This window comes from Natrix helvetica (genome assembly GCF_964273705.1).
Source record: "Natrix helvetica genome assembly, chromosome: 1".
NCBI classification, from domain to species: domain Eukaryota; kingdom Metazoa; phylum Chordata; class Lepidosauria; order Squamata; family Natricidae; genus Natrix; species Natrix helvetica.
Window position 1 is genome coordinate 186000300 of NC_138548.1, and position 14643 is coordinate 186014942.

At 41.5% G+C, this 14643-nt stretch overlaps 1 protein-coding gene across 4 annotated transcripts in view; it reads left to right on the forward strand.

Moving 5' to 3' along the window:
- Nucleotides 1–1820: 1820 nt before the first annotated feature.
- CPS1 (carbamoyl-phosphate synthase 1) overlaps nucleotides 1821–14643 on the forward strand; it is a 177952-nt gene continuing 165129 nt past the window's right edge. Inside the window, exons 1-2 of one of the 4 annotated variants that reach the window (XM_081937064.1) lie at nucleotides 1821–2053; nucleotides 6519–6628. In XM_081937064.1, the coding sequence (XP_081793190.1) occupies nucleotides 1928–2053; nucleotides 6519–6628 (236 nt within the window). In that variant the 5' untranslated portion in view covers nucleotides 1821–1927. The other 3 variants (XM_081937065.1, XM_081937066.1, XM_081937067.1) reach the window with 3 other exon arrangements.

Consider the following 14643-nt stretch of genomic DNA (forward strand, 5'->3'; position numbering starts at 1 on the left):
CCCCACAGATAAGGGGGCTTAGAGTCGACCTCTGCTTCCCTGTCAACACACGTTGCGTCCGGCCGGAGAGGTAGGAGCCGAACCACCGTAGAACGGTGCCCCCGACCCCCAACCCCTCCAGTCGGTGCAACAGGATACCATGGTCGATGGTATCAAAAGCCGCCGAGAGATCTAATAGGACCAGGATAGAGGAACAACCCCTATCTCTGGCCCTCCAGAGATCATCCACCAACGCGACCAAGGCCGTCTCCGTGCTGTGTCCGGGGCGAAAGCCGGACTGGCGCGGGTCTAGATAATCATTTTCCTCCAGATGTCGTGGAAACTGATAAGCCACCACACTCTCTACAACCTTCGCCAAAAAGGGAAGGTTGGAGACAGGACGATAATTGGCCAGCTCCATAGGGTCCAGGGAAGGCTTCTTGAGCAAGGGTCTCACCACCGCCTCTTTCAAGGCGGCTGGAAGAGACCCCTCGCCCAGCGAAGCGTTCACTAGGCCCTGGAGCCAGTCGCGTGTAACCTCCCAGGATGCCAGTACAAGCCAGGAGGGACACGGGTCCAGCAAACATGTGGTAGGTCACAGTCGTCCACACACTCTGTCCAAATCCTCGATGGCAACCAAATCAAACTCTTCCCAGGTTGGTTTCTCAAGACTCGCCACGGACGTCTCCACTGGGCCACTGAAAGGGACCCAGTCCTTCCGGATTTGAGCGATTTTATCCTGCAGGTATTTCCCAAATTCCTCTGCCCTACCCTGTAAAGGGGCCTCCCGCGGCCTCTGAAACAGAAGGGAGCGGGACACCCGAAACAGGGCGGCAGGGCGGTTCTCCGCGGATGCAATGAGAATTAGACATTAATGATACCATTTTTCTTGCTGGATGTTATCAGGTAAATGGTTACCTCTGAATTTAGTTGTAAGCAAAAGTTACTAAAGTGTTTGGGGTATTTGTCCAATTAAGCAAAAACTAAATATGCCTCAGTTATTACATTATTGCTGAAGAGTATTGAGTTTTGTATTGCTATGAGGTTACAACAAGAAACTCCACAACAGCTTTATTTATCATTCCCTTTGGCCAATAAAACACAATTGCTATACTTATATAGGAATGCAAAATTATACCCTCAGAGGAATGTTTGATATGGGAAATTAAGCTGATGAAATGCAAGTTTTGTCATTCCTCTCTTTGGTGCAGCTCAGGTTTATATCATGCAGTTACAAATTATATTCAGGCTATTTGTAACTTCCCATGTTTTCACATTGCTGCTTCCATTTTGAAAAACCTCTTTTCTCCTACTCAAAAACCCCATAATTTCTTAAGGTGAAAAATAAGGATTGTGCATGTCTTTTTATTGGTAACTTGGAACATGTGCAATAATATGTAATCTATTTTGTAAACATAATTAGAATTAAGACCCTGATTAAGTCCTGAATTAAGTCAGAAACTAAATGTAAATAGACAGGGGATACTGGGTAAACAGATTGAATCCTTGTAAAATGCTGAATAAAATAGCTTTTATTTTATTCTAAGAAACATCAAGATTCCTAGACAAGATATTCCCCAAATTTGCAAATTTGATATATCAATAGAATTAGCAAGAATTACATGATCTTTATATCTTAATAAATTGTAGCAGAAGAAAGCTGATACAACACACCACTGCATCTCTACCTGATTTCTAGCAGTTGGAGCTTGTTTCATACTTGTTCTAGGATTCACCTTTTCTCTATCTATTTCCCTATTTCTGTAAGGATTATGCTGGACCCTCCTTTAAGGAGGAGCAAGGAAGGAGGAGTCTTCTCCTCCTCTTTTTTTGATGGAAGATTGAGTAAAAACACAAAGCAAAAGTAGTACATTTGAGTTTTTAGCATTGTTTCTGTGCACACTTGTATACAATCCATCCTGGAAAAAATATAATCACTTTCCTCAAGATGACAAGAATGCTGAGAACCTACAAAATTGTTAAAACTTTGAAAGGACGATTTGGTGTTGTCCATGGAGCCATTCAACATAATCAGTACTTTTCAAGAATTGGCATCCGGTCACTCTCTGTGAAGGTAATTGCAACTTCTCATTAAACATTTGACCAATGTTTTCTCTCAGTGCAGAGTGAAAAATTCATGGCTGCAGGTAATTTTTCTTAAAGCAAGCACAAGAACATTATTGAGCAAATATGGGTTTCCAAGTTCTGATATAGTAGAGGCTGTTGACTGCAGATGTATTGACTTAACAAATACTAGTGTTTACCTTGAGTTTTAAACTATGGGTTAAATTGTTTTGAAAGGTGAAGGTTCAGAAATCCTGTTTAAATGTATAAAACTATGTAATCTGGGCATACTGATGTTGAGGTAACTGTTCTTAACAATAGGTTTAAAGTGAATGTAGAATTATTAGATATCAAAGATTACATTTATGAAGTTTTTATAGACTTCTAATCTATCTAGTATGTTTTCATACTAGAAAACATGATTGTAGAATTTTGCATTTTTTTTCTGATAGAACCTGAATGGGGATAATATTATGAAAATGTTCTATGGACAGCACAGAGAGTTTGGTGATTAAGAGTATATTGGGAGAATCACCAAACTATTGTTCTTGGGTATGACCTCACATATAATCATTTATATATTATGAGTATTTATGAGATAATATGGCCAATCTGAAATCTTGAAAGTTAGTAATTGGATTAGTGGGGAAAGAGATCTGCTTCTTATTGATGTTAAACTTGTTTCTGCTTTGGGTTATTTCACTTCCATATGATAAAAGTCTTTCTCAAGTCAGTTAATAACCATAAGCATATCTATTTTTTCTATTATCTCATCCTTGCTGAGAAATGTAATCCAGGATTGAAGCCTCCCTAGTCCTCCTCACTCTCTTCTTTATCATCCTCATTCTTGTAGCCAGCACTAACTGGGGCCCTGAGACAAGATGCTTGTGTAATCCCAGTATTGATTTTCTAAATTGTCCTTCTCAGATGGATTACCTGTCTCAGGGCTAACTTCTATCTTTGTTCCTACACATGGTCAGAAAACAGTTTACAAGCCATCATACGTGGGGGTGTTGTTTGCAAAGCACTTTATTTCTTTTTAAGGGAACTAATATATTCCCCCATTTCCTTTGAGTAGTGAAAATATATATGGGCACAAATCTTCTCGGCTTTTCTTTAAAAAGAAATCACTAGATGCTTATGGTGTTTTTAAATATTTGACTTTATTTACAAACATATAAGGTGGCAACCAACGTTAATGTTCTAAGTTAAATTGATAGTTCCCTATCAGGTTTTCAGAGACACAGCCAGGCTCCCTACCATTTCTAAAGTTTATTTTATTCCCATTTCTTCTCTTAGTTTGTTTCCTCATTTCTTTTCACAGACCTTGATTGCACATCCTTAGCTCAGAGAAAGACAACAACGGAAAAGCCATGTCCTTACCCATATATTTTCTAATAATTCTCAAATGTTCAGCAATATCTAGCTGTGGAATGCAATGGACAATTTCTCAATTTCTCAATTTCTTGCTATATCTTGTCACCTAAAATATAGAATAATTTTGTTTGCACACAAATATATATTACAAACTACTTCAATTATATTATTATTTTATTGGTATGATCAGTACAATTCAGCATATATAGAATCATGTTCTTACTTTTTTGAAGGCCAAATTGTAAATGATTTTTTCAACTCAGGTGTGTTGTATTCATTGACATTAATTTTAAAGAATTAATATAGATATATATTTACATTAAATGTAAATATTTTTTTAAAAAAATGATAGCATTGTATAGCAGTAATAAGAGTACTCTTTTCTTAGCTCTTACTATACAGTATAAAGATTAGTGCACATGCCAATTCCATATGCAAGGAAGAGCAGTTCAGTTCAGCAAACATGATTCTGCAGAAGACATTTTAGCCATGTGGAAACCACCACCTCTTTTTCATAGGAAACTGGCTAGCCAGGATAATTTGTTTTTAATAATTTGTAAATTAAGACCACATGCATTAAAAAACCTGGAGCATATCAACTGAGGGACTCATAAGGTCTTGTATGTTAAGGGAAAAAATTGCTTCAGCAATGTTGCATAAACAAGTCTGTTTTTAAATAATGATGATGCTAAATCAAAATATGAAAGCATTTGCTTGTCTAGAAATATGCTTAGATGCTGTGCAAGGCCCTTTGGGCAATGTACTAATAGGATCAAATAATGCAACCTTTTGCTTGTTCACACCAATCAGAATTTTATAATACACTTGTACATCTAGAGTATAGTTATTCAAAATAACTACTATTGATTTCAAAGGGATTTTCTCCAGGGAATAGTGCTGCTAACTCAGAAGAAAGATTTAGAAATTAAATCGGTGTAATTTTCATATTTAAGCAAAGGAGGGTATAAGAGGGAGACTCTGGTCATGTGAAGGTCACTGTTGATGAAAGTGAGTGGATTGAAATGGAAGCTTTTAAAATGTAAGGCAAATTTCTGATCCACTAGATCAGCGATGGCAAACCTTTTTTGGCTCGCGTGCCATAAGTGGGGGGAGTGCAGGGGGGTCGTGTGCAGGCGTGCCGCACCCATAATGCAATGCGTGACCCCCCCAGTGCGCATGCTCCCCCCATTTTTACATGCTTTTTTTGCCCTCCCCAGGCACCAGAGGCTTTATAGGAGCCTGGGGAGGGCGAAAACAGCCCCCCCTGCCCCTCCCAGACGCCCTCCGGAGGTGTCAGGGAAGTCACTTCTGGTTTGCTCGGAGGGTCGTTTCAAACGTTCCGAAGGCTTCAGGGACCATACGGAGGCTTCCCTGACTCCTTCGGAGCGCTCCAAATGACCCTCTGAGCAAACCGGAAGTCACTTCCGGTTTGTTCGGAGGATTGTTTTGAGCACTCCGAAGGCTTCAGGGACTGTCTGGAGGCTTCCTTGACGCTTCTGGAGGGCGTCCGGGGGGGGGGGGCGGGGAGGCTCTTTTCGCCCTCCCCAGGCTCCTATAAAGCCTCTGGAGCCTGGGGAGGGCGAAAATGGCTTTAAAAAAGGGTGAACTCAGCTAGCCAGCGCGCGAGATACTGTCCTCACAGGACAGCACCTCGCATTCCCTGACAAATGGCTCCGCGTGCCACCTGTGGCATGCGTGCCATAGGTTTGCCATCACTGCACTAGATCAAAGATAGATAATCTGAGGCTGCATGGAAGTTGTGAAAATCATGGCTAAAGACCCTGGAAAATTCCAAACTTTGCTACTTGATCGCAGTATTGAATGTGGCAGACAGGGAAAATCATTAAATACATAACCGGAGATAAATTGAATTAACTATATTTTAATGCTTAATTAAATATAAATTTAATGCAAAATCATGTGATTAATTTTTTTTGCCTTCATTCTATCTACTGCTTTTTCCAATGTAGTTCCGATTCTGGCTTCTCAAAGGATCTTTGCAACTCTTGGCCAGAATTTTGTACCTTGCCTTAGAGCACATAGAGCAAGAAAATGTGTGGCTGTGTTAGAAAAATGCAGGAATGCTTTATGTAGTAATGCAAATTTTGCCTATAGATATTTCATGTTTTAATTACTTAAGGAGAAAGAAGATAATACATTCATCAGGTGCTTGATTAGGAAATTGCAAATTGAGAAATTATTATTATTTCATTAATTTTTTAAAATCCCACCTTTATTTTTTATAAATAACTCAAGGCAATGAACATAATAATAGTCCTCCCTCCTCCTATTTTTCCTAAAACAATCAAACATGAGATGGTTTTGGATGAGAGAAAGTAACTGCCCCAAGGTCACCCAGCTGCCTAAGGTGGAATTAGAACTTATAGTCTCCTGATTTCTAACCTATAGCCACTCTTACCAGTGAAATATATCTCCCTGGCTTGCTTTTGAACAGATTAAATAAAGTCAAGCCAAGGAATGCGGTGGGAACATAAGCTTCTCTAGAAGCTGACATATACGTGTCAATATGGTCTACATTTTTAGCAACAATATTTATTACTAAAAGTCTGTAGGTATTCTCAGATATCCTGGTCATGGATGAGAAGTGAAACATCTTCAAAAAAGAAACAAGAAAGTCCAATTACCTCCTAAAAAAGCACCTTTGGGACAATATTTATTACTCTATTACAAACAACCTTGCAGCGGTTGTTATATTGTTTAGGCTTTATTGGTTTTAGTGTTGCCTTTATTGTACTGCATTTCTATTGTTTATTTGACCAAATTTCCCATTTCACCTGAGGAAGATTTTTGTTTTGTTTTGTTTTAAAGTTGACAAAATGGAGTCCAAGCTGAATTCTGTTAAAATACACTTACGGTAACTAATTTTACGTGCTACATTGAATTTTACTGGTATATGCTATTGTTAAATTAGGATTTTTTTCCTCATCTAACTGTAAAATATAACACAGCAACAAAAAGCCTTCCATTTTCAGTTCACTTACATATGACAGAATTATAAAGAGTAAAATGTATTACTTAGAAGTAATTATACATATGTGGATAAAGAAATGCTGATTATCATGGATTTTTTCCTCTAGGCACAGACTGCCAGTTTGGTGCTAGAAGATGGTACTAGGATGAGAGGTTACTCTTTTGGGCATTCATCCTCTACAGCTGGAGAAGTTGTATTTAATACTGGCCTTGCTGGGTAAGAGCACATAGTCTGTTTGTCATACTACCATACTAACACATTAGAATGTGAATTGTAACTAACTATAGAGAAGTACTTCACATATGTTGTTGACAACTTTGTGATTCAGTGTCACCTGAAACCAGACAGTGTCCTAATGAAAATTTAGAAGTTGTCCTATTTTTTAAAGTTAATTTCTGACCCAACGCAGATAAACATGCTTTAAAAGTCAGCATTCAAGGCTCAGAAATATAACAACAATCTTCACATATAATGTTACAGTAGATTTTTTGAACATGGTTGTACAGTTATGTTATTCAAATACAAAAATCACATCATGATTTAAGCTTGAACCAGGACAGTATTTCCACATCTTCCAGAAGGAGCCCACTCCAGATTTTTAAAAATTGTCTGCCACAACAGCTCTTCACAACCTAAAAATAATATTGACATTTTTCCCTTTCCTCTTTATAAACAAGGGAAATTATTATACATACATATATGTAATATGTGCCTGTGTGTGGGAAAAGGGTTGGAAGTGGATAAAAGCTGTAAAGGTAGAAATAAAAGAGAAAATTGGAATAATCTCTTCTCTTCTTCTATCTAGCCATTGAACCTATTTAAAAACAAAGCTTACTGTTATTTTTAAAAACAAAATGAAAAGCCATCTGCAGTTGAAATGGTTTAGAAGTGTCTTACTAACCAAAAGAGTTAATAATATATATTTAAACTGAGTAATGGAAAGTCTAAAGAAAAAAAAATATTTGTGAAGTAAAAGTAAAGGGTATTCCTTTTAATAACATTTTTTAATAAGAAAAGATGCTACCAGATTCCTTCTGATTACTACCATAGACTAAGCTAGCTGTCCTTCTACATTGACTGTGGGGGAAATGTTGGCTAAAATTGGCTGAAAATATTGCTGCCCTTTTTCAGCTCAACAACCCCACCCCCCAAAAGGAGAAAAGGGGAAGGAATATGTTTTTTGTCGTATTTAGTAGCTTCCCCCCTTACTGAACCCAGGTTTATCTGATTGCCTAATTTAGCTGCTGTGTAGCAAACTCCTTCCCTCAGCACATTGCTCAAAAACATTATCTCCCCTGCTGCTCTTCACCAGACTTCTATGCTGTTATTTGGGTTAGCTTTTCATCTGGATTCCTAGTAAATTATTTGGATCTTGATTTATCATCTCTGGCTGTTCACCTTTGCCTGCCTTCACTTGCCCTTTTTTAATCTAATAATATAGAACCATTGTCTGTGCATTCTATTTTTTTCAGATCTCTGCCGGTTGTATCTTTGGTCTATTTAGTGCATCCTTGTTTTATTCATTCTTAGTTGACTCTAAAAAGAAATTTATAACAAAAACTGATTTAGTTAAATGAAATATTTAAAGAAATTGAATACTTTTACAGTATATTATTTGCAAGGTAGCAAACAATGCAAAATGTAGCTACTCTTCCAGACAGGATGGAGTTTGGGGAAATCTTCTTAAAACTTACCTGCACTACCTAGTTGCCCTGTCATAAGAACATGATCCCAACTATCTTTGGAATGCAGAAGTGACAATGTCAGCCTTTAGTCACTTCCATGTGCTTTGAAATTTAACCTTCAAATGTGTTTTCTGTTAGATATTCACTCTAACTGCCATGGTTTCCACCAAGGTCCTCTGTTCCAGCGGGAACAGAGGTTCAATCCTATTGGTTGAGAGGTCTGACAGCTCCCTATAAAAGGGCTGCTGTCAGACCAAGCAGTTGCTGGATTGTACATACTGTTCTACTGTTAATAAAGAGCTGTTGTTGCTATAAGCCTGTGTCTGCCTTCCCAATACCCAATCTAACACTGGCGACGAAGATGGGATTGGAAGGCAAATAGGCGAAAAGAAGAACAACGAATCCAGCAAGTAGATCCAGCCCGAACTCACAATGCGCCCAAACCATCGAGGCACGTTCGCTGCCACGAATTCAATATTAGGAACCAGAAAGAGGGCGAATCAATCAATGGGTACGTGGCAGCGCTTTGTAAGGCAGCAGCCTATTGTGAGTTCCATGACCTGGAATATTAGACCGCATAATCTGCGGTGTGCGGGACATTAATCTGCAGAGAAGATTGCTTGCCAGATCAAATCTGTCTCTGCAGGTCGCACTTGAGGAGGCCAGAGCATCCAAATCAGCAGACAAGTCAACAGAGACCTTGCAACGCCAGCAAAACATGCCACAAGCCATGCAGAAACAAACATGTGTCCACCACGAGGCCACAGAGCCTGAACACTCTGACAGAGAAGAAGATGACAGCTACTGCATGCGCAGTAGCCGCACGAAGCCGGCACGAAAATTCAACTCACGTTTGCCACCTTGCGAGAGCTGTGGAGGAGACCATGCCCGGTCTACTTGCCGTTTCCAAGACGCAACAGTGTTGCAAACGAAAGGGCACATTGCCAAAGTGTGCCGGAGCGAATTCCCTGCCAACACATGGCAGCCAAAAACTACTCTGAGCCGCCAACAGAGGCCTACCCCAGGGGCCTGGCGGAAACCACAAGGATGCCCAGAGAGAGAAACAAAGGTCACACTGCGATAAGACAAGTCCCCACTAGGTGGCCAAAAAAAATGAAGATCACTGTCCTCATAGAAGACGCTCCCTGTGAGCTCGAGATAGACACTGGATCATCATTAACGAAGCAAGCCATCCCAAGCTTGAAAAAACAGCACCTTCGCACCCCTGACATCAACCTACGAGACTACCAGGGGAACCAGGTCCCCATCGTAGGCCAGGGCATGTTCTGGGTGCGAGTCAAAGAATTCTGCGCAAAGCTTCCCGTGACCGTGGCCAGCAACAACCTGCAGAGTCTCCTGGGGGCTTGACTGGTTCCAAGCCCTGGGGTTGGAAGTGACTGGGATCAACTCAGTGAAGGAAGACAGCGCCAAGGCCATCTTTAAGGAGTTCAAGGATGTCTTCAGTACCGGTCTCGGTAAGTATGTGGGGACGCCAATCTCCTTTAGCTTGAACCCCAACATAGCGCCAATAAGGCTGAAACCCAGGAGAATACCTTTTGTTCTCTGCCCTAAAATTGACAGGGAAATTGACAAGCTCGTGAGTCAGAGAATCCTAGAACCAGTGGATCATGCTCACTGGGAGACCCCTATTGTGACCCCAGTCAAGCCTGACGGGTCAGTCTGCATCTGCATGGATTATAAATGTACAATTAACAACATGCTACAACAAAGCGCATACCCTAAACCCATTGAACAGCACCTACTACATTCGCTCAGCCCAGGAAAAATATTTGCAAAATTAGACATGGCGCAGGCATACCAACAGTTGCCTGTAGATGGCGCTGCAGCAGAGGCTCAAACCATTGTGATGCACAGGGTTGCATTCAAATGCCACCGCCTGCAATTTGGTGTTAGTATCGCAGTTCCAAAGCGTCATGGAGTGACTTTTGCAGGGGATACCAGGAATCATCCCCTATTTCGATGACATCTTGGTATTGGCTGCAAACGAGGCGCAACTTTTAAAACAAGTTCGAATGGTTTTGGCCAGAATTAGAGAAAAGGGCCTCCGGCTTAAAAAAGAAAAATGCAAAATTAATGTACCATGGGTTGAATTCCTCGGGTACATGATCGATGGCTCTGGGATTCACCCGACATCACAGAAAATAAAAGCAATCCAGGAAGCACCCATACCCCGCACTCAAACTGAGCTGCAGGCATTCCTCGGGCTCCTTAATTTCTACAGCATCTTTCTTAAACAGAAAGCCACCATCGCTGAACCGCTTCACCGTCTCCTGGCCAAGAATGCAAAGTGGTCCTGGGGCAGAGCCGAGGCTACTGCATTTGGGTGGTCAAGCGACTACTGACAGCTGACTCCCTTCTAGTCCAGTACAGCCAGACCCTGCCATTGGTGTTAACCTGCAATGCTACTCCATTCAGCATTGGTGCTGTCCTCAGCCACCGCCTGCCCAATGGCACAGAATCCCCTATTGCTTTTTACTTGAGAACCTTGTCTTCTGCGGAAAGAAATTACAGCCAAAGGGACCGCGAGGCTCTGGCTGCAGTGGCGGGAGTCAAAAGGTTCCACGAGTGCCTTTACGGCCGGGATTTCAAACTTGTGACTGACCACAAGTCGTTGCTGGGACTACTGGCTGGGGACTGACCTACCCCGGTATTGTTATCACCTCATTACCAGGTGGACTGCTTTCCTGGCTGCATACTCCTACAAACTGATCCACCACCCCGGCTCCACTCTGGGATACGCAGATGCATTGAGCCGCTGCCCCCTACCAGAACTTCTTGCTGACCCCACTCCCGAGACACTGGTCTTGCTCATTGACTGCCTGGACACTGGACCTGTCTTGTCCAATGACATTGCCCATCATTCTGCAAAGGACTCCACCATCAAACAAATTTTGAACTGGGTGTGGAGGGGGTGGCCCAAAGGGCCTGTTGGGGCTGATTTTAAATTGTATTTTACAAAATGCGATGAGTTTTCGGTAATCAATGGCTGTCTACTGTGGGGGGACCGAGTGGTAATTCCAAGCAAACTGCGAAGGGTAGTATTGGAGGCTTTACATGTGGGGCATCCTGGCATTGTCAGGATGAAGTCCTTGGCTAGGAGTTACGTGTGGTGGCCTAACATGGATAGGGAGATAGAAGAATGGGTGGCTACCTGCACACCGTGCCAGGAGTCCAGACCAGCTCTCCCAGAGGCGCCTGCTAAGGAATGGGAGCATCCTCAAGCACCCTGGTTTAGGTTGCACATTGACTTTGCTGGCCCAGTTCATGGCCAGACTTTCCTCGTAGTTGTGGACGCTTACTCGAAGTGGTTAGAGGTAGTCCTGATGAACTCCATCATGGCAGAAATGGTCATCAAGGTGCTACAGAGACTTTTCTCCATGCACGGCCTGCCCAACGTCTTGGTCTCTGACAACGGGCCCCAATTCATGGCCTTACAATTTGAGACCTACTTAGCAAGTCAGGGAATCAGGCATGCCCTGGTTGCGCCATTCCATCCGGCTTCCAATGGTCAGGCGGAGAGAATGGTGCGATCTGCAAAAGAGGCCCTCGCTAGGATGGGCCCGGGGGATTGGCAAACATGGGTTGATCACTATTTGTTAATCCAACATATCACGCCAAGTGCCACTACGGGGAGAAGCCCCTCCAAGCTTCTCATGGGTCGCCGGCTAAGGTCCCACTTAGACCGGCTACACCCAAATTATTCTGCCACATCGCCCCCTGACTCCACAAGCAAGATTCAAAACTTTAGCGTAGGGGACTTGGTATATGCCCACAACTACACTGGGGGAACTCTGTGGATCCCTGCCACGGTGATAGGCATCACCGGGCCTCGCTCTTATCCTTTAGAGCTCGAGGATGGTAAAACTGGAGGAGGCATATTGACCAACTCCGTGGTCGCCTCTCCAACTCCACACTTAGAACACCAGACGCAACTCCTGAACAAATCAGCCAAAGCCCTACCCAAAAGGAGCAACCGCTCACTCCTTCTACAGCCAGCTCAAACCCGAGGGTACTGGGGAATTTATCCGAATTTGTTGCAGGCCCACAGCGAGCTCCAAATGAGCAAATCCCAGAAGCTCCAGCTGCGGCCTGGGAAAAGTTCCAGGAGGTTCCACAGAGCGGAGCTGGAGAGCAGACAGGTCCGTCCGAACTGCCCAAAGAACCGGTTCCAAATGAACTGCGCAGGTCTGGTAGGACTAAACAAAAACCTGCCTACCTGCGTGATTACATGACCAATAGAAACATCCCAACTAAGAGGGGAGGGGTGTTAGATATTCACTCTAACTACCATATTTTCCACCAAGGTCCTCTGTTCTGGTGGGAACAGAGGTTCAATCCTATTGGTTGAGAGGTCTGACAGCTCCCTATAAAAGGGCTGCTGTCAGACCAAGCAGTTGCTGGATTGTACATACTGTTCTACTGTTAATAAAGAGCTATTGTTGCTATAAGCCTATGTCTGCTTTCTCAATACCCAATCTAACATTTTCCTTTTGTTTTTTGGAAAATAATTTCTAATTGTCAGCTTATGGGCTCTTGACCACTTCTCATAGAATTCTGTCTCTCTCTACATATACTAATGGATATTAGTATACCTACATATACTACTTTTTTCCCTTTCACCTGCTTCAGTGTAGGGTTCTGTTACTTGTTTTTCCAGTTACATGTAATTTGGCCTTTAACACAACTTACTTTTTATCTACCACCCTTTTAATTCAACCAATATATATGAAAATTGATTTAAAATGATCTTTTATAATGACTTTAAGTCAATCTATCATCATAGTCTTTAATCATGCTTATTAATCAAGGAGAGATACTTATTAATTGAGAGTCAGTTTGTGTTTAAGACTCCAGGTTAGAAACCAGGAGACTGTGACTTCTGTCTTAGCCATGAAAACTTGTAGGGTAAACTTAGGCCAGTCACTGTCTCTTTGCCCAAACTACCCCACAGGGGTGTTGTGGGGAAAATAATAGGAGGGGGAGGTATTGGTTATGTTTGCCACCTTGAGATATTTGTAAGAATAAAGGTGGGATACAAATAAAAAAATATTCAAAACATATTTACAGTTTCTTCCACCTTTAAATGATGAATATTCAGTTCTGGCCAGCTTTTCTATTTCCCTATCTCTACTTATTCTATGCTTCAGAAATATTTAACATGATGGATAAATGCTTTCATCTGGAACAGAACTTTTGAAATACTGCAACTTAAGGGAACCCAGACCATTTGATCAGTTTGGGAAGATAATTAAAGCATTACTGCCACATTCTGAACAAACTCTGCTTTCTTATCTGTGAAATCATCATACCAAAGAAAGACTGTTCATTACTCTCACTGGAATCAGTAGCAGTTACATTAAAGTACATAAATTTGGTTGCAAGGTTTTGCATCTGAAAATAATTATTTGTGCTTCTTTGACATGCTAAATACTAGTTCTTTTAATATACCTGCCAGCTCACAACTGCTTCATATAGATCAGAATGATGGAGAGCGCTACTAATTTTTCTACTGTGATAGATGATGGGTAATATATTTTGCTGCATCACCACTGCCAAGTTGCACCAGAAGGATTAATTTCCCTTCAAGATGGTGCTTGTTTATTGGCGGAAATGTTGTTTGCAAACTATGCATGAGCTTGTTTTCAAATGCAATTGCTTCTCTGCTCCCCAAAATGGATCTAAGTTTCACACAGCTTGTCATGAACCACTCAATGTATTCAGAATATGTCTCATAGGAATCAATATCAGAGTTCCAGAGATTATGAGAAAGTACACCCTGCCAATTTGGAGGATGGCCAGCATAGCTTGCATGAGCTGTTGAAAAGCATCTTTGGCACAATATAAATCCTGTGCTACAGGTAGTCCTCAACTTACAACCATTCATAACCATTCAAAGTTACAACAGCATTGGAAAAACTTACTTACAACCAGTCTTAGGACTTATGTCCATTGCAGCATCCCCACAGTCACATGACCAAAATTTGGGTCCTTCGCAACTGGGTTTTATTTATGATGGTTGCAACATCCTGGGGCCATTTGTGATCTTCCCAGCCAGCTTCCAACAAGCACAGTCAATGGGAAAAGCCAGATTTGTTTAATGACTGCATGAGTCACTTAACAACTGCAATGATTTACTTGACAATGACAAAAAAAGGCTATAAAATTGAACATCACTCACTTTGCAACTGCCTTGCTTAGTAATGGAAACTTTGGTCCCAATTGTGATTATAAGTTGAGGATGACCTGTATTGAGTTCACATAGGATAAATGTAATGTTGCTGAACATTATAGGGTATTAATACCAAGGCTAGAGCAATCCCCATTACGAAGAACATAGAAACCGGAGTATAGAGAGGTATGTGGTCCAGCTAAAGTTATAAAACCACATTTATTCATATAGATATGCCTGATCTATTAGTCAATTCAGAGATACTCCTTGTGAGATTTCCTTGTTGGATGTGAGCCAAAACCAATATATTTCAAATAACTCTAAATAACTACAGAACTGGCTGCAGTTATTAAGGA